The sequence below is a fragment of the Nesoenas mayeri genome (genome assembly GCF_963082525.1).
Source record: "Nesoenas mayeri genome assembly, chromosome: 11".
Taxonomy (NCBI): domain Eukaryota; kingdom Metazoa; phylum Chordata; class Aves; order Columbiformes; family Columbidae; genus Nesoenas; species Nesoenas mayeri.
The window spans coordinates 18596024-18623599 of record NC_137563.1 but is presented as its reverse complement, the minus strand read 5'-3'; the positions used below and the strand labels follow the sequence as shown (position 1 = coordinate 18623599).

The window sequence follows — 27576 nt, the reverse complement described above, 5'->3', positions numbered from 1 at the left end:
GGAAGCTACATGATTTCCTCCATCCTCACAGTGTTACCAAACCCGTGATAGGAAAAAATTGGAATTGCTTTTTGGAACATCTAAACAAGAGGCAAAGGGCTTCTGCTGACCTTTCTATGGAAGGGGCTTTCTGGCACCTTTTCAGGGGCTGCCTGCGTTGGCACTTGTGACAGAAAAATCACTTGGCATAGATTGTATGAGCACTTGTGGGCCACATCAGGTCCGTATTTTGTACACGCCCTAACCATGGCTTGTTCTGGAAAATTCAGTACGCTTTTTGAGCCCATTTGATCTCAATGTGTTTTGTCACCTGCATGACAAACGTAGGACTCTATTGATGAAAGAAAATTATCCTGTAAGCTTTCTTGATAGGGCTGTATGCAGTATATGGTTTGAGAAACCTTTCGACTGTGGAAAGTCCTCTATGAGCCTTGATGGTACAAACATAAAATTGCAGATTTTTTACCATTGTGTTCTACCTGTTAATTTGTCCTCTAAAGCGGGACATGTGAACTCTGGTGCTTCAGTCTGAGGGCCAGTGCTAGGACTGTTTGAATAATCCTGTTTAAGGAGGAAATCTGAAGACTCCAGGTGTTGTTCCTTTCACAGCTTTTGTTTGGAAGAATCTATACTTTGATGAAAAATTCGCGTTGATATGGTTTCATTCTTTCACACATACTACTTGTGATTCCATTTTTTGGTAATAATCACCTGTATTTGATTTCTAAATTTCTCCCTTTGTCCATCATCTGATCAAGATGAAAATAGGCTGAAATACTAGAAGAACGGGTTGGTTTGATGACTTTCAACTTCTCTGGTGTTGCTAAAAATGCTGTGTTAAAAAATACTATGTTGCTTGACTTAGAGTAAGATAAAAGGTGGTGTCAATACTGCGTGGTGAAATTTTTGGGGGTGAATGAGTTTTAAAAGCTTTATGGGTTTTTTGTTTATTTATTTGTTGGGTCTTTTGTGTTTGTTTGTTTGTTTTAACAGGAGTCTTACCCCTCTTCATCACCAATATGGTTTGTAGAATCAGATGACCCAAACCTGACTTCAGTCTTAGAGCGTTTAGAAGATATTAAGAAGAGCAATACTCTGGTGAGCAAGTGTTTTGGGTGTTTATTTAGATTTGTCACATTAACAAGCAATTAAATCAGTTAAGTTTGGGGATTGTTTGGGGGTTTTTGTAAACACAAGTAAAACAAAAAGTAATACGAAAGATTTGGGGTGAGGAGAAAATGGCTTAAATGCTTGTTCATTGAAAGATGTTGAGTTTCGGCCCCAATAATTACACTGTTTAAGGTTTTCTGAAAATAATTAATTAGTGAAATGCATGAGAACTTAAAACTACTAAATGAAACAGCTCTTCTGGTTGCACGTAGATCAATTATGGAGGCAAGAGCTTTGTGTTCTTGAGAATGTATATTCTCCAAAACATGGCTGTTATGGTAACTAATACAAAGGATTCCTGGTTTCAGTAAAGACAACTTGACTTGATAGCTTCTGGTTCATCTGGATGTTCCTTAGACAGTGATAACTTTGAACAGTGCTGTGACTTTGGACGATTGCTATTTAAAGCAAATCTTTGCACAGATTCTAATGGTAGTTTTGTATTTCAGAAAACTGTCTGGCATTATATCTTACTTGAGAACCCTTTTGATGTAGTGATAGGAGGTGTGTGTGTATATATGCATATATATATATATATATATAAAAAATTAACATCATACTCTATGCAGGAAAGTGTCCTTGAATATTACTTCAAGAACAATTTCAGTACGCATGCAATTTGTTCCACAAAGAACATGGATTATGTGCTGACCTTGGTATATGCCTGGTTTGGGAAAAATTTGGAATGTTCTTTCTCGTGAAATCACTTGCCTGTGGTGTTTACTGGGATAATATTAATCAAGCATACTCTACCTTAAATAAGGATGTGTTAATTTCTTTTTCTAAAGAATTTAGAAAGCATTTGACTTGTTAGTTTTCTAATTATTTCTGATGCAAGTGAGAGTCTCAGTGGGCTTTGCCATAGTTAAAAACAAAGGGACACTGCAGGGAAGCATCAGTGTTTCAGTGTATTATGTTTGATCTGGTTACAGGATACAGACCGTATTACTTGTGTATTTTCTTCTTACAACCTAAACTTCATAGTAAATTATGTTTAGAAGAATGTTATAGTTCTCTTAGTGTTTGTGACTTCTGCCTAGAAAGACATACAGCATAGTATAGTAGCAGAAAATGTGGCCAAATCAACTTTTGCCTTAAATGCCCTTTTTGGGAGATTCTCCAGCTTGAAGCTGGTATGACTAGTAGCTTTAGACTTGAAGATTTTAAACAAGGTGTTTGCTATGTTTAGCTACCTACAGGTTTGCTTGCCATAGGCCGGGAAGCTTTATCGCACACCTGCATAGAACCTGCTGTGCTGACTTGCATATGCACACAGGCTGCTCATGTATGTTGTGAGAAAACAGCTTCTGATATCAAGATTGTACTTGCCTGTGTACAAGCTGGTGGGCTGATGTCAGAGACACCTGCGGATGGCCCATTGGCTCCTCAGGAATCCACCCCACATCATGTTATGCCAAGACGAATACAGATGGGAGTGGTTGAAGAGACAAATACTTAAACTACAAAATCTTCCTTTGTTTTGCTCGAAAGGCTTGGCTTTCTGGGCTTTGGGTTTGGTTTTTTTGCCCTGCAACTTTTGCTCATGCAACTCCATCCATCCCCTTCAGGGACGCTGGAGCAACTCGCACACAACTTCTTCAAGTAGGGTAGGAAGGGCTAAGGAGCTACTTGTAGATATCCAGAGGCTTCTCTTTTATCATACAATCTCCCAACAACTCCATTCAATTTAGACTTTGAGACTGTTTCAAACCAGTTTTCATTTAATTTATTGAAGCTAAAGGATCACTTGGGCTGTGTTTCTCTAAATTCATAAAATCATTGGAACAGTCAAATTTTGAATGGGAAACTATGTTGAACTCTTCCAGGAGCTCAACGGAGCACGGTGAACATGTGCTAAAAGCACTTCCAGCACATATACCTGGATTTAGCATTCTCTGGTATTACGTTTCCCTTTCTTCTTCCTTTGTAACTTTTGACAGGTATCAGCTGTTTGGGAAACTGAAGAATGTGCTCTTCAGGTGTAAAATTTTGACAAGGTTGTATATATGGAGGCCTTGTTTGACATGGTAGAAGGAAAACTGGTTTAGTTTGTTAAAATGCACGCATTCCCTGGAAGATCTTCTGTGGGTGTTCCTTACCTTGGCATCAGCATGGTGCTTTTTGCTATGAAAATTTGTCAAGACACTACAGATGTTGAAAGGTTGTTAAGAACATGATCAGCATAGAGAGCATTAGGTTTGGAGGCTCTAGCGGCTTGACAGTACATTTTGGACGAGTTATAATCAGCAGATGAAGGGGCTACAGAATTCTCTCTGACCCCTGATGTCTCCTGAACTCCTTTTCAGATTCTGAAAATCAGTGTGATATTAGATTTGGTAGGGAGCTGGAACTGACACTTGCCTTCTAGTGGTTGTGCCACGCAAAAGATACATCCTACTTCATTTTTGTTCTTCTGTGTAAAATATCAGAAGTTATAGTTGCAAGTCTAAAGTCTCAAACCTCATGGGTTATTAAATATAACTCTACATGATTTGGAGGTTTGCTTTTTAAAGCCAATAGTGAAATGGATTTATATGGGTAGCTTTAATTCTCACACCGTCCACACCTTGAGAGCTTAAACTTACGTGGAAGACAACAAAAGCATCCCAGCATAAGTATGTACAATTTGGATAAGCCGCTGTGCATAAGCACGCTGCTGCTGTGTTCAGAATTTGGATTTAGTCCCGCATGATGGCATTTCAGGAGAGAACGCTGGCTCTTGCAAACTACTGATGTGGCAGCAACTGATTGCGTATTGTGGATCATAGAGACGAAACGCAGGAAGCAGCTTTGCTTTGTTCTCTGAAACTGCCCAAAACTGCTGAGTGTGCAAGGCCGGCTACTGCCACAGCCTACCCGCTGGCTCAGTAGCAATCGCGCTCCCAATGACAGGTATCGCTTCCCTCTGTTCCCTCTTTTATCCTTCTTCAGCACTTTCCTTCTGTGGCAGGCTAAGATGTATTGATTCATTTATGTTCATACCGATATAGTGTGTGTATATATAGATAGATATAGATAACATGTAGAACACATGTTGACTTACACTATACTTCTTGAGTCCATGTTTCGTGGTTATCAGAAAACAAGGTGGTTTTTAGTGAACCCAGCAGTATATTAATATCATTAGCGGTGCCCTAAAACTGGCTAATGCTTTCATACTGCATTGGAAAGATCTCTTCATGCATAAAAAGGCCTCCTAATGTAGGGTAGATTTCAGAAAACATGTTCTAAACTGTTTTCAGATGTCTAAGATAATACAGGAAAGAAAAAATTCTAAGAGGTGGTTTTGTGTTCTAAAACAACATTATGGTGTCCCTAAGAACAACCAACTTCTTAGAACTCCTGAAGTATTAGAATTTATGTTATAGATGTGTATATGATATGTGTCTATATTTTTATTATTTTTATATTAATTATAGTCAAAATAATTCATTTATAAATTTGTCGTTGTATTTAGTCTCTTGAGCATTTACCTTCTACTAGCTATTTACATTGCTCCTTTAATACCCTGTGGATTCTGCATTATAGCTGCTGTTTAGTTTCTGCTTTAGGCAGTTTGTGCTCCAGGGTAACTTTTGGTATGCTGACAGCCCACTTTTCTCAGTAGCATCAAAGTCTGTGTGTGAAGCATTCATTTCACATTAGCTGAGCATGTGAAGTTAGTCTGGAAATACATTTAAGTTATTAATACATGGCAGAAATGTGCTATCCCATTTGAAACAGTCTGTTCTTGTGCCATTAAGACACCCCAAATCATGCTAGGCCCTGCTTAGAGCAGGTGACATCCAGACGTGCCTTTTGGTCCAGATTGTCCTGTGATTTTTTTGATACGTATGAGCAGAGCATAAGGGATAACAGAGATGGTGATCCGTGGCGGAAGGATCGAGGGTATGAAATGAATTTCTGTGGAGGAAAAATGTAATTATAAGGAAGAAGGGTTGTAGAGGTGGGATCAGCTTCTTGCTCTGCCACCACCTTTGCAGATCTTAGAAACTGATGTTGAGCAAAACAACTCAGCTATAAGAATGAAAGTGCAGTTTGACAGGTGCAATATTCAAGCCTGAAGTGCAGGCTGCTGTGCTGGAAGGGGGTCCCCGCTCCCAGCTGCACGTTCCTGCTGCCCGCGCTGCGGTGAAGCCGGTGCTCATGTGCTGGAGCACATCAGGAACTGATCTGCCTCAGCTCGTAAGCTGCTTCGTGGTTGTGTCATCTCTGGTGCCAGTGCAAATGCCAAGGTGAAAACGTGCTGCTGGAGCCATACACCAGTGGTGATACTCTTCCACCACTCTTTAGATTTTTTTTGTTTGCTTCTCGACAGATGTAAACAAGTGAATGGCTTGCCTAGCTTTACATAGCTACGTGAGGAAATACTCAGTTCCTGAAATGTTATCGTTTATGCTCCAGCTCTCCATGGGGCAGTGTTGTTTGTGCAGAGAAAACTTTTCTCAATAAAATGTATAGTAGTGCATCTTTATGCATCTTAAACATCTTGAGAATAATTCTAAGATCCGTGATTCTATCCGTCAACTTTTTTTTTTTTTTTTTATTTATTAACCTGATTTCTGCCTCCTAAAAGATTTCCTGATGTTTCAGACACCCAGGATGTTTCAAACAGGTCTAAGAGTCTTAACACTGTTGAGAAATTTGATTGTTACAGAAAGCTTCTGGCAACACAAACTGTCACATCTCGTGTATATATTCACAAGAAATGCGTTGCTGATACGCCGGTTCTTTTGGTGTCATCTGCTTTATTTTTGAGTTAAGGATGACTGTCCTGAATGATGCAGAAACAGCAAACTTGGTGTGATAGAGAACATAATTCTTGTAACACCAGCTGGTATGTCAGTTCATGGCCTTCGATGAATAAATAACATTCTGATCAAACAGGAGCATTGAATTCTACTGGAAAAGGGAAAAGCACTGAAGCTTCCAGGTAGCATAGCAGCAACATTTGCTTTTCACTGTGAGTGATTTGGGCTGGGAAATGAGTTCTTAACCCCAGAGAGGCTGCATTTTTGCTTGCAATAGGGTAAGGTAAGAGCATTTAAACTGCCCAATAGCAAGGCTTTAGACACGTAGAATGTTTGGGAGTGACTGGATTTTTCTTAGATATCTTAGTTTATTGTATATTTAAGGAATACAGTATACAAACACAAAATAGCGGTGTAGAGGTATCATTCCTTCAGGGTATGCAGTCTGTGCTGTTCTTTGGGTGAGGGCACATTGAGTCTCCCTCCTTTCCAGAGAGGTCCCAAAGGGCAGTGGGGGTTGCTGCCCTCAGTGTACCTACTAGTGCAGCTGAAGGGTACGTGTGCAGAAATGGCTCTCACACACTGCCTTCTGCCAGTGGCAAGAAAAAGTCCCTTTATGATCTGCAAAAAAAGTCCGTAAATGGATGTATAATGTTTGCAGGCTTCATCTAGGGTATAATTCTGCTAATAGTGAAGTGTTAACTATTTTGCAAATGTATTGTGCAGTCCTTTCTTTTCCTGACATAGACCTTGAAAAGTTAGGGAATGCAGTAGGACAGTCTTGTGGTCTTGACCTTAACTGAGAATCTGAGCCTGCCTGGAGAAAGCTGACAGCTGGGGAACTCCACTTAGTGAGGTGATCAAGAGGCAAACAGTGTTTCCCTATTTCTGCAGAACTAAACTTATTTTCTGGATAGCATTCCAGTGAGTGAAAGGTGTCCCATGTTTTGCAGTTAGCAGAATACGGCCAGTGTAATGGTGAAAGTTGGAAACAGAAATCAATGATGGTAACAGATTGGGCTCAGCCTGACAAGAGAGGTTGAGCTGGTTTCTGTGCCTTGTACAGTGTCCGACTTGCTTCTGGTGCCTCACTGGTGTGCCCTAGAAAGGGATTCAGGATGTGGGAAATCAAACTGTTCCTCCTTGTTTTTTCAAAGACATGGTTCTTTAACCTAGGGAACCAGAATGGACCATCTTGTCTCACAGAATATGACCATTAGGTTATTCCCTAGCAATTTGTGGCTGAGTGACCTATGCCTAGAATGAATGATGCTGCCAGGCCAGGTCATTATTTTGCTCATGACTTTGTTCGCTTGACATGAGGAGATGAATTGGAGTTATCTTTAACTTGCCAACATCTTTGGTTTCCCATATTGGGAATTTTATTACAATGACTACAGAGAAAAAGGGCCTTCAGACTTGGTTCCAGTGTGTGCAGATTTAAATGGTGAACACTGACTGAAAGTTCAGTACCAACATATGAAGAAAACTCAAAATATATTGTTCTGTGCTGTGGTTTAAATAGATATTTCCATGTTTTCTTAGATGTTTCTGTGTTTTGTTTTTTCTTATAGCTTCTTCAACAGCTGAAGCGATTAATATGTGACCTCTGCAGATTATATAATCTTCCTCAGCATCCAGATGTTGAAATGTTAGATCAACCTTTACCAGCTGGACAGGTAAATTAAAAAGCTGTGGACACCTTGTGGTAATGAAGGAATTGTGTTTCAGCTCCAAGAAAAAAGATGGTGGGAGTGATTGCACCTCTGTAAGCCAGATTGGAGATAGGAAGCACTGTTGCTTCATGGTGTCCTCAATCTGAATTTCATTTGCAGAATCAATTTAATAATGTTGTGATAATATTACACAATTGCCTTTGGAGTTTGTGTCATTGAAAGGTGTGCAGGCAATACCAGTGCTGTCAGTTTAATTCCATCCTAAATATTGTTCAAGCCAATCGCTGTGCATTCAGTGCTTCCCAAAGGTACTTTGTTCTGAAATGTAAGTGGGATTAAACACTGTTTGCTTTTTCTTGAAGAGTGTATGTTTTACAGTGTGCACTTGGCTGAGCTGCTATTGGTGTTTTCCTTCCTCTTCAGTCCCTTGCGGAGACATGGGACAGCAAGACTATATGCTGCTTTGGGTAGGGAGTAGCTGAGGTGCCTTGTTTACTTTTTGTGCAGTTGACAAATGAGAAGTTATGAAGGGCTGGGAAATGTTCTGCTTAACCAAAATGTTTTGTATTGTGCTGAAAACAGAACTGGTAACTGATCCTAACTGTTCTTTTTGTATTTTTAATAAGATTGTTACCTTCTTTTGCTTATACGTGTTAAGATGACATGATTTCTAAAAACTCCTGTAGCTTAGCAGATGGTTTCCCTGTGGTGACAGTACTATAGTAATGACAAATAACTCTCTTTATTTTGGTCATGTGCCAAATTGTAATCCTATAGGTCTTTTCTCTCAGCCACCCACATAGCAGTGCAACTGTAAGGCAATAGGCCTGTAGTATCAGGAAGAAGCTTCATTGAACAGTCTGTCTTGTGCTCTGAAACTCAAAAACAGACCTGTGGAAGGTTTCTTAGCCAGAAATGTCAGATAATTTGCAAGTTAAATGAAAGTGGTCTTAGTAAGTCAGACCAAAGATCCATCTAGTCCCCTGCATTGTCTGCAACAGTGGCATTCCTTGCTTGCCAAAGAAGAGTACGCAGAGCACAAGTGTATCAGAATGTTCCTGAGTATTTCTGCAGCTCAGACTTGCTGAGCTTGAAGCGGTATCCTGAAATGGAAAGCCGTGGAAAATGAACTCCATGTATTGTTTTGGTATTTTCTCCAACAATCTAGTAACAATGGCTATATGATGGTAGTAGACGTTGCATTGAAGTTTTGGGTGGTGAGACAAAACCCAATAAGTTTTAGAGATCTAAAGTTTGTAGTGTGGCTTTTGTTTTCTTTTCAGAGATCTATCATGTATATGGATTCTAGTTGGAGCCATGATCTGATTTCATGGTTAAGAGATCTTGCGTTATAACCCACTTGACTTATTGCATTTGTCACCGTCTCAGAATAGGATACCCTTATCTGAATCTTAAATTTCCACTTAGAACAGAATGTGAATTTAATTGTGACATAGTTTATCTTTACTTTGTGCAAAAATCTCTTTGCTGTCATGCTGCAGGAAAGCATCGTTGTGTGTCTTTCACATTAGACTTCAGTCCTTTGCAAATCTCGACAAGTGTAACTTTTGTATATACGGCTTTCTCTTCGATAGTAGACTTCCTGGTTTTGAAAGAAAGGAACGTAACGCACAATTTATGCAGAAACCTCATTGTTGTATTGCAGAATGGAACAACAGAAGAAGTTACATCAGAGGAGGAGGAAGAAGAAGATATGGGTGAAGTATGTGTGTATACGAGATTGTTATCCTAATTGAGTAGAGTTCTGGCATTTTGCTCTTCAGTGACTGGCTAATTATTAAACCAAACTGTAAAATGTAATCTCCCTAGAGTTCAACAGAAAAGATAATTTGAAATTTAGATGTTTACCTTAATGTCAGCTTTCACTTCAACCACAAAACTAGTGAAATTTTCTTCTTAAACCTAGATCGCAGCTGTGAGGTACTTGGATACAGAGAGTTGGACATCTGTTTGTGCTTTAGTCAAACAATACATAACACTGTGTGCCAAATCAGTAAGTTTGCTTTGTTAACTCCTATTTCAAGCAGCACATGAACTGGCTCTGGTAGAGTTGAGAGTGCCTCCCAAATTGAAGCAGACTGGCTAAGAGTAAATCAGTTTGCTGATTTATTAAACAGGTGAGATAGTTTTTAACTATAATACATTGAAGGAAATGGAAGGACATCCAAAGCAGCCATGCTAAACTTTAATGGGTTTATATCACTGTCTGGCAACACAGTGCTCCTTTTAATGAGCTTTTTACTGTGTGAGAACAACCCCTTTCAATTATTTCTACAGCGTGTTAGAATAGCTCCAGGTTGCCTCCTTTTTAAACCACTATAAATAGCCTTATTATAGGAAAACTGTTCTGACCACTTCAGATTTAGACTTTTAATGAAGAAGGTGTGTAGTAAGAATGAATAACTCATTCTTTGAGTAGAGGATCTTCCTTTAGAAAAGACCTAAATGTTACCCATGTTCTGGAATTAATTTGAAACAGTATCTATTACATGGCATGTAGCCTGATGCAGACCACACTTGTTGGAGCCAGAGTTTCTATAGAGCTAGTATGTACACTGCCATATCCTGGTGCCACAAGGTTATTTTTCCTTTCAGGCTTGTAAATAACTTTTTGCACTCTGTTTGGGTTATTTTGGTCAAACAAATTGTCACGTCGTTATTTATAAGGTGTCAGGTGGCATTGTGTGTGGCACTTCAACTTGTAACCTAGTCCAATTTCTCAATTGAAAAGCAGCATAAAGTTCCTAGGGCTATACCATTATTTTGAGAAACTTGAGCATTTTAAAGAATATTCAGTCTAAACTGTGTTCTGGCTGGAATGAAAAGTGTTGTCAAAGGCAGCAGCTAGGTGTTTCTTACTAAGACATGCTTGAGTTTGCATTTTTGGCCTGGTTTTCCTGCCATGCCAACAGATGGTGCATAACGAGTAGCCCTGGCTGTGGTGGAGCGCTGTGTATTGGAATGTGTTTGATAGCTGTGTGCTCAGCTTGCTGGTGTGGCTGCTGTAGTGCTCCCTTTCTCATCTCACGGTGTTTACATCCTCCCCTCCTCTCCACAAATAGCACTTGAATCACTGTACAGGCAGTTGTCTTAAGTTCAGAGTGCTCCTCTGCAACAGAATAACGCTGTCCCAGAATAGACTTGAAGATTTTTTTAGTGTCTTACTCTAGAGCTCAGAACTGAAATGTTGGTTCGTGTCTTCAGGACATTTGACCACATAATTTTGTCTGCCATCCTAATGCTGCGTCTAATCGCCAGCTGAAATGTTCACCTTGAATAAAGTACATGTAGCTTTCTAATATTTCACTTTCTTGAAGGGTTGCTGTAGCCCTGCCAGGTATGTTAATTGTTGTTTGCCAGAAGTGTAATATAGCTAAGATTCTAATTAAAAAGGAGTCTACTTCTAGAAACGCCTTGAAGACACCCTAAATTTGGGTATTTGTGGATTCTCAAGCCCTGTTCAAAATGCCTTATCTTCCTGTTTTCTTCTTGCCTTAATGGCTAATTCACTACAGCCTTAAGTTCTTGCAGAGGTTTTATTGTGATTGTTTCTGTAACCAGAAATATTTTATGAATTTGGTCTTGTTTGTATTTTGAAGGCCCCCTACACTTCAGTGAATACTGTTGGCTGAGAGAGTGAAGTTGAAACAAAATAGAAATGGCATTCTACATAGTCCTGTGCAGTGTGTGACTGTATCCTTAAATGCATTTGGGGAGAGTTTTGTTGAATGAAGAGCATAGTTATTGACAGTGAATTTTACTCTGTCCTGTAGGACATTGAAGATCTGGATCACTATGATATGAAGGAGGAGGAACCGGTTGATGGGAAGAAATCTGAGGATGAAGGCATTGAAAAAGAGAACCTCGCAATCTTAGAAAAAATCAGAAAAAATCAAAGGCAAGATCACTTAAATGTAAGTGAATGATTTATGTTTTTTCTTTACCATACTTACGGCTTTAAAATAGAAATGGTTTCTGGCAAATAAAGCCTACCGCTATGCACCTAGACATAAATTAACCTGTAGTTGACTTCCAGAATATATAGGACAAATAACTCAAGTTATGGGACCTAAATAGCTATTTTTGGAGAAGTTTGAATAGGCTAGCTGAAATTCCAAGGTCATTTAGTAAGTGGACTCATATTTCATTGAATCTTTTGGCACGGGAAGTTACTTGTCAGTCTACATCCCACAGAGGCACAAAAACTACTTCAAAGCACTCTACCTCAGCCTGGGAGAATCCTATCGTAATTTCTTTTGTCAAAGAAATTGGGTTATTCTTGGCATTTTGGATGGAGAAGCATCTTTTAGCTTTTCACTAGACTCAACTCTTACATGTAAATCCAGGTTTCACACTTGTTAATGATATTTAACTGGTCATCTGATTCCCAGAGCTATCTATTTGGTTGTCTCTCTGTCTCTTGCTTGATGCCTTTGTTACGAACAATAATCATCCTTCTAGAATCAGCAGAAAGCATCTAGCTTGTAAGCATGACTTTTGTTGCTGAGCCCTTATTGAAACAGTAAATAAAGCCATATATAAAACTGACTGCATAAAAAGTCATCTATGACTTAATATTCTCTGTAAACCCAGGAATTTGTACTTTAAATCCATGTTATGCATGAGTTTCTCTTTCAGTAGTATCTATGCCACTTGGAGATTACTGAAGTTGTGTGTTTGTGGTGGTGGTGGTGGTGTTGTTTGGGTTTGTGTGTGTTTCTTTTATTTTGTGGTTGGTTTTGTTGCTGTTGATTGTGTGTTTGGGGGAGGGAGGAGCTGTGTGTTTGTTTTTTTTAATACATAAAGCAAGGGGCCATCAGCAGCTCTGCAGGTTTGTCATCACAGTTTTGAGTCATCCCATCAGCAGGCAGTTGTGAAAAAACTTGTGTGTTCTCCAGAGGCTTAGAAAAGTCGTGTCACAAGTGCCAGGTTCCAGAGAACCTTCTCAAAGGTACACATAGGAGGGCTGCTGTCATACAACCTTAATTTTCTTTAGCTTGGCTTCCAAAGAAATCAAAACTTTTGTTTCTTAGAGGCTTAAAATGTGCAGTGCAGGAAATTCAATATTCTGTTCATGACCAATTTCAACCAAAGGTAAGGGTTCTAAAATTTTCCTAGGTCATCTGTACAGAAGGAAGGTGTTTAAATTGGTGCCCTCTACTGTGTCAGCTCCTAAGTTTTTGTGCTGTTTGGTAAGTCTGCAGACATGTAGATCCTACCCAGACAAAAATGTGCTGATAGTGGAGGATGTGAGCAGTGGTTAGGTACAGGGCAGGGATCTCTAAGTATCTAGGGAAGGAATAAGATTTAGGATCGGTGTGTAGGGAACACCTGGATTTTTTCCCAAGAAACCAGCTTTGTTCTCTTTCTTATGCTTGATAATTTTTTTTCTGGGAAGTATTTTCTAAAAAGCACAAATTGCACTTAACAATTCTCTTGAATCTAATATATTTTTATTGTAAGCTTCTTTTTGTAGAGAGAACTATATATGTTCAAAGTGCTTGGCCCTAGCCAAACCAATCCGCTTTTGATATGGGGTGCGCTCCTGATATATCTAGTTATCATAAGAATTTAGGGAAAAGGCTCCTTTATGTAGCTGAATCTTTACTATTTCTGTCATTAATTACTGGCCCTAAATAACTTCATCTAGTTTGGGAAAAAAAAACAACAAACAAACAAAGCTGAAACAAAACACCACCTTCCTTTTAGTTACTGACCCTTTAGCATGGAAAAGAGATTCTGTTTGTAGCCATCTGCTTTGCAAAGGAAATAAAATAGAAACACTTTTATCAGTGTTTCAATTCCTGATCAGCATTTCAGTATTTAAAAGCAGTTAAACATAATATGCCAAACTGCTTTTGCTATATAATGAAGTCTGTTTTAAGACTTGACTAAATAAACACAACGGTTTCTTATTAGTTTTGATTTAACTTAAATGTTCACAGTTTGAGAAGATGCGTATTGAAATTCTATATATTTCTGTATTTATAACTCAGACCTAATGGTAAAGATGCCTTAATTATTAAATAAAATAAATCCTCCCTCAGCCTGAAAGGCATGTTCTGCTTTACTGTCATCTAGAAATTTAGTACAACTGAAAAAAGGTTTTGTAGTGTCAGCATTCTTTCTTGATGTGGAAAGCCTCTTGAAACTGCAGGTTTTCTTCAGCTATCTGTTCTTTCCCGTTTGGCAAATTTTGCCTTTCCTTTTGCCTTGTCCTTCCACATCTAGCAGAGCTGCAATGACCGCTGCTGGTGCTTTGTTTGACAACAGCAGACTCAACTTACATAATAGCTGTTTCTCATGCCAGGCCGCTCCGGTGGATGCTGGTGCATAAACAAGGTCAGCTGAGTACAGGGAACAGGGTATTCAGCTGCTGCCCAGGAACCGTGGTATTTTTGTGGGTCACCAGAAATAGCTGCTCTGCTTAAATAATTTCTCAAAGGACTTGTGAGGGTTTACTCTTAAGTGCTTAAGAACTAGAGCTGCACTACTGACCCAGGAAAGAGTTGACCTAGTAGCACTTCAATGCCCCTTTATGCTGCCAAAACATGGGACTTTTAACAGAACATGTTAAGCATGCTCTAAGATAGCAGAAGTTTGCTCACATCCTAACATAAAGCAAATTTTGAGTCTGTACAGCCCTTCACAGTGGCTTTTCTTAAAGGACAGTATGAGTTTTACAAACTTGAATGTGATGGCTAAACATAGTCTGGTTTTCACATAAACTACGCAGCTCTTTTAAAACAAAGCTGTTTACGTGCTGCTCGTTGGAAGAGGCGATGTGGAGCCCTGTGTCAGGCTTTGACCAGCACACAACGCAGCCAGAAGACTTTTCAATTCCTTGACATGTTCTTTGTTCCAAACCCATGGGTCATCCTCTCTCCCGTTGGCTGAAATGCAGGTTGAAGTTACAGATCATGCTGAAGGTTTTTCCATAGGGAAGGACTGTGTGCAGTCCTGTTCTCATATATTCTTAGCTGACTACAGACACTTTTCTGCTGCTCAAGGCTTTCGTCATAGGAGTTTTTAAGGTTCGTGTGTTTTATACAAGTTAAGAATATGTACCTACTAACTTTGTAAACTATTTTCTTCCTCAGCAGTATCTCTAATCTTGTTCTTCTTGCTGGCATCAGGAAATAAACTTTGGCTTGCGGTACAGTACATAACTTGGAGCAACAATTAATCATCCTCTTAACATTGTAATAACTTTAAAGAACCACTTGCTTACTGGGAATAAGAAAAGGTCTTTGAACTGGAATCATTAACTTCAAACATTTAACAACTTGCTGCTGCTTGCTCTGCAGAGGTCTCTCCCCACAGTCGTTGGAGAGATTAATGCTTTTCTTATGTAGATAATGCTATTAGCTTTTTCCATTTCCTGCTGAGGAGTTTATGCACTTTCCTTTAGAAGTCTCAAATGTCTCCACTTTCATCTTCAGATTTTATGAAGTCTAAGGTGTCATTTCCATTTTCAGTCTAATCCTTGAAGCATGGACCTACTTGAGCTTCTGAGAATGAAAGTACTTCTGCACAAATACTGAGAAAGTTCAGTGACAAGAGAGCAAACTTGTATTCTTTAGCTCTTTTTGGGTCATATATAGATTTAATTTTATTATCTTGGAGGAGTTTCCATTGTTTGTGTTTTGTTTTAGCAGGTAATTTTTAGCCTGAAATGCTGAAAAATACAATGCTTATAATGACTTGGACAAAAGTTTCCCGTTTCTGACGCTGGTAGAAGCACATCTTTAGGGGGAAGAACTTGAGAACAGGACAAGCTTGTAGTGATACATCTCTTGAATATTTTACATGTCCACGAGTTTTGGCTCTGGGAATTCACATAGCAGGTGTTTCTGTTACTTGCAACTCTGAGCAAATGGCACATGGTCCACATAAGTGTTTACCTCCCATAGCAGAGATTTCCCCAGCTTGCCCGCTGCTTGTCCTAGAGAACCACAGGTACATTCAACAGGAGAGGATGGGATGTTTTGTGCCTATTTGATTACTTAGTAGGAGAAAAGTCACTTGGGGCTTTTCTGGCAGCTCCTTTAACTTCAGTTTCCAGATCAAATGGCTATGCCTTTCTTTTCCTGGCATCAGCCCCACCTGACAGATACCTGTCTGATCCCATGACTGGCCAGTTATCTCTAAGACAGTTGCAACTGTAAGTCTTTATCTCACAAATGTAGCAATAATAGGAGCTTTATCTTGCTTGGAGTGACAAGTCCCACTTCTTCGGAAGAATACTTGGATATTTATATCTTAATTCAGTTTTAGAATTATAACCCGGATATAACAAGTTACTGAAAGTTTTTAATTTCAGTACCATTATAGTCAAAACTGAAGATGCCACTCTGCTGTATCACGCAATCACAGAATCTTGGAAATCAAAATACCAGAGAGATTAAATTCCTTTACAGAAAAATGTCTGTACCTGGAATAAAAAATTGTATCACCTATGCCATGTAAGAGTATACATTAGTGGCTGCTTTAGAGGCATAGTGGTCTTTGCTCACTAGAATATGTAACTTTTCAAAAACTTAATCCTAGTACAGAAATTTATATGTTCTTCATACTTTCTTGTTTGTGTAAATTGAATGGAAATAAAGCTGGTTGATGTAAATATTACTTTTCACTTATTTGGAGTCTTTTTTGTTTGTTTCAGGGTGCAGTCTCTGGGTCAGTTCAGGCTTCAGATCGACTTATGAAAGAACTCAGGGATATATATAGATCACAGAGTTATAAAACAGGTAAAACGCTTCAGATTTCCCTTAAAATACACTTTGAAAGAATTCTCTTGGCAAATACTTCCTGCTAATCTTTCTGTGTTTTGTTGTCATATGCAGGTATATACATATATGTGTATATATGTGTGCATGTATATTAAAAAAATGTATACATACTGATAGAAAATAGCGTATTTGTGGAGAATAAGAGAGGTGGGATACATATTCTCTAAAATGTTCTTCCTTTTTGTTATGCAAAGATTCATACAAGAATTAACAGGATTGTTGTAACTATGAGAATCTCTTGGAGTGGATGACTGATTATAAAGAACAGCTCAAGATTTACCCCTGTTGGGCTTCTTGAGCTTTCAGAACTACCTGAAATGCAGCTCTCCACGTATATAGGGTGAAAGCTTTAACCACTGCCAGTGGGTAGTTCTGCTCACAAGAATAGGCTTGCTGGAGAGGCTTTGTGTTCAACAGTAGAAGGTTTGGTTATCATACAGGATTTAACCTTAAATACACTGCTGTTACTTTTATTATTTTGTGATGGTGTTAATCTGATCCATTTGAATACCAAACACTGATTAGTTCTAGGTAAGATAGGTGGTTGCTTGTTCCATTTACCCCACATAAGGGCTGTATCTAAACTAGCTCAGCAAAGGAATCAGTATATTGAACTGTATTTCGGACAGATGGAATTACTGTAGGTCAGCTGAGCAGACAGCTCCGTCACTGCAGCCAGGGATGAGACCGTAGTGCAGGCCAGGGTGGGAACAGGAGGGATGCCTGGTTAGAAAGTCAGTCTAAACTTTAATCCTCTGTCTTTTAATTTTCTGAACTTCTCTAGTTTATTTCTAGTGGGCTTAAATCTCACTTGCTGGCTGTGGCATTTTGTGTGTAAAAGGACAGAACTGGAGACAGGATAGCCTTTTGCTCTGATTTGCCTTATTTACCTTTTAGGTAAATAGTCTTGTGTGCTGAAGTATTGTGGGCAGTGGTGAATATCTGAGGTATAAATTTGATTAGGTAACCTAGTGGCGATCTAATGTAGCCTACTTCTTTTAGGCTCTATTGCAACAGAGTGCTTGCCAGCATGCCCTAAATCGCTACCTATCCAGTAAAGAACAGATTAGTGGGTCTAAGGAAGAGCCTAGAAATAGATCTGTATTATGTCACGAGAGATGCTTTACTGCCCGTGTGTGATCTTCAGGGTTTGTTTTTGTGGTTAGAACAAAGATTGGGTGTAACATCCCCTTGACTATAAGTGCTGTATGGTGCTTAATCAATAGCGGTACCGCTGGAGGCACGACCAGGAGCCCCTGTATTAGGAGTAGTTTGAGGTGGGGGTTTGGGTTGCTTAATAATGCCATTAATTGGATATAGATTAATAACAAGTCTTAAGTACTTGCAGAAGACTGAACTGATGTAGGAAAGCATACTTTAAATGATGAGGAAAAGTAAATCTTGCCAAACTGTAAATAAAGTCAAGATACTTAAGTAGTATAGTAGCTTATGACTCAGGAATATGTAAAAAGACTGCAACTGGATGCCTCGTGTCAATCTCTAAAACATGTTAATGAAGTGAAGTGTCAAGTGGAGATTGACAGTATAAAACTGATAGCAGGCCTGCTTTGAAACAGTCTGACTGATACATTTATTAAAGTTTGCTAGTAAAAGATGCTGTTTGTTATAAAACTTATCTAGATTCATTCCTTATGAATTCGTTCAGTCTTAGGACTTGAGTGACTTTAAATATCAGTTCCTCTTCCTTGCACAGAACTCCTGCTTTTATAGCCTAGTTCTGTTTTCTGTTGTTAGATAACTGTCACCATGTGACCAGGGTCATGATAGATAATTGACTCTTTTAAAGTAATATTTGTTCTGAGTATGCACTCTATGGTCCATATCCCACTTAATTTCTTACTGTTAACACACAAAGGGAATGATTGTTAAACTTCAAGATTCTGGTAACTGTTGCAAAGTAATTTAACACTGCTTTCATTTTTTGTAATATAAGCCAGAAAATCTAAGGCAGCTTTTTAGTTGCATAAGGATCACTTTAATTAGTGCAGGTGAGGTTACATGTTTTCAGGACAACACTGGGACTTCTGAAGTGACTAGTACGTGTAGTACCAGCGTGCTGTCAACAGGGAAGTTGCTTATCTACCTGGAAAATCTAGCTGAAGAACTACCCTTAAAAATGAACAGAGCATCATTTTCTTATGAACTAACAGAAGCAAAAAACACTTCAAGAAATTAAGATATTCTGCTATAAATGAGACAGTGTTTCATTAAGCTGTTTTGATCACAGGAGTTACAAGTCCTCCAAACTAAGATGATCTCATTTCCAAATATGAGGTTGGAGGTATGGTTAGTTTATATGGAAGAATTTACAAAGGTCTTAACATAATTGGGGGGCTAGGGAGGAAGGAGAAGGAACAAAGAATTTGGGGATTTTTAAATGAAATTTTTTCTGTTTGTATTTTTAGCAGTTGTGTTGTTCATATACAGTGACTTAACTCACTGCCTTTATCTGAAGAAAATATGAGATTTACTTCTAGCTATAGTAGAGTTGCTATAAGTAAGCGTCACCCTCATTGTGGAAGGAGTTGTTTCTCGTGCTGTGTTTTCATCTCTTGATTTTTTGCTTACTTCATGGTCCTGCTGTGTGCTTGTGTTTGCTTCATCACTTCTATGGATGGCCGCTTAGAGGGATAAAACACAACACCTCCTGTGCCTTGATTCCCTTCCCTACCTGAAAGACCTTTCAGAAACTGGTACTAATCAGATAAATTCTTCTTGACAATAACTTTTTTTCTTTTACTGCCCAAATTAAGAAAAAAGCATATGCATCTGATTCCCCATAACACCACTTGACTATTAAAAAAAAAAACTAAACACCTCCCTTCTCAACTTTGGATACTGTTGTTAAGAAGCTTCTGTATCAAGACAGCAAGAAACCCTGATGCTGCTTCTGTTCATGAGGACACAGATAATATTCAGCTCAAAATCTGGGTGCTTGAAAGGTTGATTATGTAGCTTGCTGTTCTGTTAAGGTGCGTTCATGTCAGTCCTGAGCTGTGCACATCTCTGAAGAACCCTTTTACAGCTTCTGGTTTAGGTATAGCACAGCGCTTAAGACCAGCAGAAGTTATTCCTTTGGGAAAGTAGCAAAACACATGGAGCTTGGTAACCCGTGGAACTGACAGACTGGTCCGTGAATTCTGGGTGAGAGCAGGACTTCTAGGGGTGCGGGAAGGAACAGGGCTAGAGACTTAGTGAAGGAACAGGGCTAGAGGCTTAGTGAATGAACAAGCTGATGGAAGGTCTCTTGTGATCTACCTTTATTTAGGATATTGTCAGAATCCTTATGGCAACTTATTCTGCTGTCTGTAACAAGTATTTTATACTTGTGCCAGGTGCCAAAGCAGTAATACTGAGATGCTGCTTCTTCCAGTCTTCCCTCCCTTTTGGATGTAGATGGAAGAAAATATTCCAGATACAACAGTGGAATAGATTAATCATTAATGGGAGCTGACAACGAGCAGAGTTCTAAATGTCAACTCTTTCATTGTTACGTCGCTGCAGTACAAATTGAAAATCTTATACTTCATGACGTTAGTCAGAAAATAGTGTCCTTGGATCTGGGAAACTGGAAAAGGTCCTTATTAGTTTGTTCTGTTCATCCTTGAACAGAGAAGTGTGATGTCACAGAACTAGCTGCTGGTTAAAAGGGACGTTGAGAGCACAGTGAGTGATTTTTCAGACCTACTTTGTCCTTGATCTTGCCTGCAGAACTTCTGTTTGTGGCACTGCAGTCAGGAGAAAAAGACATATGGGTTCTTTACCTTGCTATTTAGAAATAAAGGTGTCTGGACAGCCTGAAATGTTATCTGTACTCCAAGTACTAATGCTTAAAAGTTTCAACTGCAAGATAACGTATTCTAGAATAATAAAGCTCAGAAATGAATTCTGTAATTGCTTGGAGAGAACGTGGTGACTGTAGTCTGGTTGTGTAGCTTTCAGAAATCCTAGGCAGATTCCTGATTTGTATATGTCTTCCAATTAATTACGTCAGCAACAGACGTGCTGTTAAATACTAGCCCAGGTAAGAAGTTTAATCGTAGTTGTTCAGTGTATATGCATGAGTAGCGTGTGGGGAAGAGATCAGGCTTTTCAACATTAGTGATGCCATTTACTAAACCTTGTCTGAAGGTTCAAGAATTATTGCCTCTTCCTGGGCTGCTTGTGAACTGCAGCAGAGAGGAAGCTTGAATGTACAAGAAAATGGCAGGAAACGTTTCACCCTTCCCTTTGAGTGAAACACACAACTATTGTTTAACATGATGAAAACAAATGGACCACTGAAAATGACCAGCTGGCTCCCAGAGACGGCTGCTCTTTGGATGCATCTTTTGGTCAGCTGTTGGGAACTCACATCATCCAACGCAGTATCTTAATTTTTGGTTTTCTATTCCATCCACTGTCCTGGTCTGCCAGTACTGATGAGAACCTGTGAAATACAGTGCTGCATACTCACACTGTGTGTCAGGTGTTTTAAAAGCATGTTGGTCATGTATGGGGTATAAAATACACCGAGCACTAGGCACGCTGGAGTTGTAGCTGTGGGAAGTTTGAACTGGGAGGGGAGGAAATGGTTCGGTGTCAGAAGAACATTTTTAATTAATGTGGGATATTTTTGTAGAAATGAAAGAACTTTTTTCCCTGTAGTTGCTCAAAGTGCTTCTGCTATGGGAGCAAGGATGTGCCTCAGTATCTTACCTATTGCTTACATCTCCTGACAGTGTTTGTACTTAAAAGCAAAGAATGTTTTTGCTAAATTTTACCTTGTTAAACCTTTAGTGCATAATTAATTCTATCTAATATTTCTACAGGGATATATTCAGTGGAACTGGTAAATGACAGCTTGTATGAATGGCACGTTAAGCTTCTAAAGTAAGTTATTAAAGTTTATGTTCTGAAGAATCTGATTTATTACTGCTGCAGAAATAATTACTTTTGTTAAATGAGAATCTCTAGCCAGAGCATATGCAGTAAGGTGTAGCGGCTACAATTCTGGTAATGCATATAGACATTGAACTGTTGGAATTGAACTGGCAAAAAAACCCCTCTTTGCACAGCCAACACAGTGCCTATTACCATAACTTCCATTACCATTCAGTTCTCTTTCCAAAACTTCTCCAAAATATGAAACTTTAAATGATGACATTTTTTTGTGTAGACTTTTTGTCTGGATGGTTTTAGTTTAGTGGGTTTTTTGGTTGTGTGGGTTGTTGTTGTTATTTTTTGCGTTTTTAATTTCAATAAAATGCTACTTCTAGTTTCATTCAAGGTATAAGAAGGAACAGAACTGTCTTAGTGTCACTAGTTCTTTATTCCTACAGTTGAGCAAGACACACGGAACTGAAAGTTTTAGGTATAACCTAATTATGATTTATATAATTGTATAACTTGTCTTCTCTTACGCACTGCTTTTCACTGTGTGTACAAGATGGTAACTCATCTTGGTGTGCCCATAGCCCAAAAATTTTAATTCTAGAGGTGTTATATTGAAATCGTTCCTGGTAATGGGACCATCTGCCATCATCTTATGAGACAACCTGTAGGAAGGAAAAGCCTGTCCAAGCTGGGTTGGGTGGCTGCAAAGGATGGCAATGGATGAAACAACTTCCATCAGTTCAAATATGTCATAGGACATCAGCTGTTTCAGCACAACAGTTGACTTGCTGGTAGGAATTGTTGCTTTGTCCTAGTGGTTAAGACTTATACAACCATGTCAGCAACTGCTGAAACACAGTTTTGTTGCCTTAGTGTAGACTGTGCCATGTGAACGTTTTCAAGCTGAAAATGGCAGGAACGACGTATGTCAGAAAAATCTGTGCCGCGTTACGGGAGGCCTTGTCTATCGAGCGCTTGTATAACAAAGTGCTCAATTCACTGTGCAGCAATTTTAAACCTCTTTTCAAGTACTGTGAACAGGTCTGATTTTCTGCCTTCCAGAAAGAGAAAATGGAGTGCATGCAGCAAATGGCTACAGAGTGACTGAGAGAAGACAAAAACTATTGTGTTTGTTTATCCCAGCAAAAAGTGCCTGAAAACACACGAACTGTGTGCACAGACTGGTTGAGGGGGTAAACATCAGAGAAAAGAGTCTGTGTGCCTAAGGAACAGTATTGTTACTACAACAAGTAATTCTGAACTGGCCCAGTACAAGTTTGGCTGGAAATGATAGGTTTTGAAGCGTTGGGAGATTTTCTGCCCATCAGCTTCCTGTTGGTAGGATGGGGAAGAACTACCCAAGTAATTCTGAAATGGGATCTAATAAGTTTGTGGTTTCACCTGTAGCAGAGGGTTGGGTTTAGCAGCCCATCATTTTGTCTAACATCTGCTTTTGGCTTGCCACAAGCGTTTTTCAACTAGTCATTTTTAAAAGCTGCTGGGGTGTCAGAGCCCGGGTGGGATTGACTCAGTAGCGTCTGAATTAATGTTGGGGCTGATCACCACCAGGCTTTTGCAACTAGCAATTGTTGGAATTCTGCTGAGCAGAAGCTGCTGGCTTTAGTACTTCTGCTGATGCACGTTACTTTTAACAGCTGATACAGAACTGTGATCATGTATTCCATAAAGGATTCACTGACTGTGTGCTGAAAACTAGATCGCTACAGTCTTCCTGTCTTGTTTAGTGTGTTGTGCTATTTCCGCCCCCCTCCCCTCTTGGGACATACATTTTCAGTGAACTGAAGAGAATCAAAATTGCTGTTTTCAAATGAACAGGTCATTTCGTGCTGTGTTCAAATAACACTTGATAGTGTCAGTGTGTGTTGAGGCAAGTGTTCGTGCTGATCTCATGACAAAGTGTTTGCTTTGTAAAGGGAGCAAGACTTTTCTACAGTTCACTTCAAATTACAGTTTGCAAATTATAAATACATAAAGGAACTCTTTAAGAGTAATTCCTTTTCATAGGTAGTGAAAATACTAAATTAATCTAGGCTCTCCCCCCTGCTTCTTTTATAGGGTTGATCCTGATAGCCCACTGCATAGTGATCTTCAGGTCTTAAAAGAAAAAGAAGGTGTAGAATACATCTTACTCAACTTCTCTTTTAAGGTATGTGTGTCCATGGAAAGAAATGCTGGGGTTACATTTGTAGCTTACAGTAGAAAGTGACTGGAATTACCCTCAGTTGTTAGTTGGGTAAAGATGGAGCTGTAGCATAAAAATGTAACTTGAGGTTTGGCACTAAGCCTTCCCAGAAGGTTTTTAGCCAGCACTGTGGAAAAGTGATTTTTACAATACTGAAAAAATTTGCTGCTTTCAGTCTGATTTGCTAAAGGAGGCGGCCATTGGGATACTTCTTGGTTAGGAAAACGATGTCACAGTATATCTCTTAACTTGTTTTTTGTTTTGCTTTTCAGGATAACTTCCCTTTCGATCCTCCCTTTGTGCGAGTGGTGTCTCCTGTGCTCACAGGAGGGTAGGTTTGAGTTGCCTTACAGAAATTTTACTCTGAAATTGGTTGATTGGGGTTGCAGGGACCATTTTGAGGCTAAGAAATTTCCCCTAAATATATACATGAACTGCTGCCAACCTTGAGTTTGTGAAGAGCTCAACGTGTGATAGGGAGACTTGCTTCTCTAGCATTATGAACTAACTGTGGGCAAACACCTGGGTGTTTGTGACTAGCTCTGAAAGAATCTGTGTCTGCCGTCATGGTGAACGTCACCATTAGTTCCCCTGCTGTCGAGTGTGTTAAATTGGTGCTTTTAAGGGGTCTTGAACCCTATGTTGCCTTAAACTTGCTGTATAGTCTTAACTGACTCTCGTATTGGTAACACTGCCATAAAGTTTTTGTCTAAAAACTCCTCAAATGCTAATCCAGAAATACTAAATTTAATCGGCACCGTGCTCTAAAAGTAATCTAAAATGCGTTTGAAGTGCTATCTGTGGCACAGAATCTTATCTTTGTCCATGGAGAGATGGAATTCACCTTCCAAGGCTTTTATGCATCTCCTACTGACAGGAAGTTACAGCTGTACGTTTGGAAATGCAGTCTGTGATGGCTGGTGCTGATTCAGATTTGATTTAAAATGCTGTGTGTCTCTTTGGCATTCAAAAATGGTTAGTGCAGTTAAGTAGTGTTCATGAAAAAAAGTAAACAGGGAGTGCCAGACACCAGAAAACTTATTTGGATTCTGGTTTTGTTGCACTTGGACGACTTTGTAGAAACAAAAGGAAGAATGGCCCAGAAGGTCTGGATTTTGGTGATCGTTTCCACATCAATGTCCTGCAGATCTATGCCGTTTGAACGTCTTGATCATAGGGGAGACTACATTTTTGGAGTAGTAATTTCTATTCCCTCAGTCCAGGTTTTGTGATGCCCACGTGTGCTGACCGCAGGGTCCCAGCCAGCACAACACCTGATGAAGTGTTGCTGAAACTAGAAAGTGGCTTATAGGAAAAGAGCAAGTGAAGACCTACTTTATCTTATTTGTCTACATCTTTGATTTATAGGTGCACCTACATTGTTTGGAGTTGTGTTACATTTCTTTACAGAAGTGAATTTATCTGGGTTTTTTTTTGTTTTGGTGGTGGTTTTTGGTTTTTGGGGTTTTTAATTAGAACTACACATCAATACTACTCATACATAGTATAGACATAAAGCGACCTTTCCTTTTTTCCTGGTGCGTGTACAGTTGTGTAAGCAGTTGTGTAGCTTGGTCACTGATTCTAAATAAATAGTTAGCAAAGGATCTTTTTTTTGGTCTGACAGTGCTAATCTTCTTTGCATAAGTATATATGGCTTTGTATAATATGGCTAACTAGTAACCATATATTACTAGTTAAAGTGCATTTCAGCTTTATGTGAACAAAAAATTTAACAAACTAGCCAGCAAGAGCTTAAAGTGCCATGAAGAGATTCATCTTTTTACTAACTGCTGACGTCAAATATTTTCTTTCATATTTGTTTCTAGGTATGTCCTAGGTGGAGGTGCATTATGCATGGAACTTCTTACTAAACAGGTGAACATGGGTTCTGTTATCTGGATAATAACAAAGCATGCTTTAAAATAATGAAAATAGGTATTTCCCCTGAGGTGAAGAATCCCTGCGTGGAATAAATTACACACTCTGAAGGGAACATGATGGAATAAACCTCAGTTCCACAAGATTTGCCTTGCTGATCTTGTGTGAGGTGCTTTATTTCTGCCTTGGGTGGCTTACAAGAGGTCTGAGGAAGAGACAAGAAGTGAGAGCACATCAGCTTTGCATCCTCAGAATTTCTGGGAGGAAGCCAATGTAAAGAGTGAGTTCTAAGGAGCAAGACACCTTGTTTCCTTTTCCAGAAGCCTCTGCTTCTGCACGAAGTCAGCTCTGGAGAAGTGAGGAATGCAGAAGATTCTAGGCATATATGGTTCTGGTGTAGATGGTGTGATTGGTTATCTCTTTAAAGCAAGTAAATGAATGAAGTAACTATTTGTAGGCTTTGGCAGAAACTTTTGTGAACCCTGGAAGGTAAAGCAATGCCAGAGAGGAGCAGGAATTTTCATGGGAACTAAATTGTCGCGACTCACTCAATGGCTTCATTAGATGGCAGTCTTTTCTGCTTTTTACAAGAAGTTGTGATGTTGCTGAAAATGTGTAAATGCTGCAATAATGGAGCTCTTCTTGTGTCTGTCTTGGTGTATTTTGGAAATGTGCGATTCCACCTTCTCATTGGAGTTCTTAGTTCTAATACTGCAAATCACTTTCCGTATTTTCTCTGGAAAATAAAAGTTGTCAGCTGAAAACCTTTAGTTAAAACTAAAACTGGAGTGCAGGAAAAAAAAAGCCCAAAGCACACACATTCCAAAACAGATTTGCAAGGTGAGCAGAAGCGGCAAGTACATGTTATATAGAAACATTTCCTTCTTCCTCCAGGGCTGGAGCAGTGCCTATTCAATAGAATCCGTCATAATGCAGATCAATGCCACGTTAGTCAAAGGAAAAGCCAGAGTACAGTTTGGAGCCAATAAGGTAAATGCGCTGTGTATAGCTATTACACAAATTACTGTTAAGCTTCCATTTCTTTGCTGACTTGCATCAAAATGCATAATGACAGAATTGTCCTTGCAAATATATTAGCATTTTGATTTTTCTTGGTGTTTGGTTCATGTATGAATATTTTATTGGCAGTTAGCTGTATGTTTTAGGAAATGATGAATGTATGAGCAGGATAAAACCTTGGGATGGGCAGGGTGAGTAAGTAGTTGGGCTTATACCCTGTACTGCCCCCGTACTGGCAAAGGGAGGAGGTAAAGAGGATTCAGAATTTGGAACCATGAGGATTTGGAAATTCAGGCTCTGAGAAGGGCTGCAGATGACAGGCTGACTGTCAGCATCACGTAAGCTGATGTTAAGAGGTTCTCCTTTTGCTGGGCTATAAACCTGCAAAGTTTCATGAGGGCTTGAAAGTATTTGCACTGTATTATTTTTCAAGTTAGCCATTCAGCATAAATGGAAATGATAATTCAGTTCAAGTGTGCATGCTGGTAACGCACCATAACTTAGATGACTTTGAAGTACTAAATCTTGTTTTCAAATGACGTTTAAATATTTAAATCAATGAAGTTGTCACTTCGATGCCAATTTCTAAGTATTGGTTTGAAGATGGTGAACTAGGTAAGATGTAGAAGTTTGTGGTCACAATTCTGTCCAGCCTGGTCACTGTTCCGCTGAGCCGGACGGTTCTGGTGGGGGTTGCCTGAAGCTGCTGGTTCCGGTTGCGCACACTTGTGACCCACCGCATGTTCAGAACCCTCCAATAGAGGGGCCTTTCCAGCAGCAGGGGTTTACAAATTAGTGTTGTTATGGTGGAGTCAAAATTAGAAAATAAGGGAATGTGTCTTTAAAGTCTTGTAGCCTAAATTATGTAAAAACATTTCTGGATTTTCTTTGTAAAATTGTTTTTAGGTTCTGTGTGTCTCAATGCAGGGGGTTTATGTATGTTTGTTTGTTTTTCTCCTTTCAGAATCAATATAATCTAGCAAGAGCACAGCAGTCCTATAAGTCACTAGTACAAATACATGAGAAAAATGGTATGTATATTCGTGCGACTTTGTTCTTGTCTGCAGAGCAGCCTGGGAATTGGTATTTGGCCACAGTAAAACTTGAGGTGCCAGAGAATCTTACGTTGGCTTGGGAAGACCATAAAGGGTGGTTCCTTTTTTTTC

General features: G+C 39.3%; 1 protein-coding gene across 3 annotated transcripts in view; it reads left to right on the top strand.

Moving 5' to 3' along the window:
• Positions 1-27576, top strand: part of UBE2Q2 (ubiquitin conjugating enzyme E2 Q2) — a 45858-nt gene that overhangs the window by 15550 nt on the left and 2732 nt on the right. The window contains exons 2-13 of one of the 3 annotated variants that reach the window (XM_080350988.1): positions 994-1098; positions 7496-7600; positions 9264-9320; positions 9525-9611; positions 11392-11532; positions 16284-16368; positions 21243-21303; positions 23383-23473; positions 23782-23840; positions 25339-25387; positions 26285-26380; positions 27375-27441. In XM_080350988.1, coding sequence (XP_080207114.1) covers positions 994-1098; positions 7496-7600; positions 9264-9320; positions 9525-9611; positions 11392-11532; positions 16284-16368; positions 21243-21303; positions 23383-23473; positions 23782-23840; positions 25339-25387; positions 26285-26380; positions 27375-27441 — 1003 coding nt within the window. The remainder of the gene's footprint in view (positions 1-993; positions 1099-7495; positions 7601-9263; positions 9321-9524; positions 9612-11391; positions 11533-16283; positions 16369-21242; positions 21304-23382; positions 23474-23781; positions 23841-25338; positions 25388-26284; positions 26381-27374; positions 27442-27576) is intronic. The other 2 variants (XM_080350987.1, XM_080350986.1) reach the window with 2 other exon arrangements.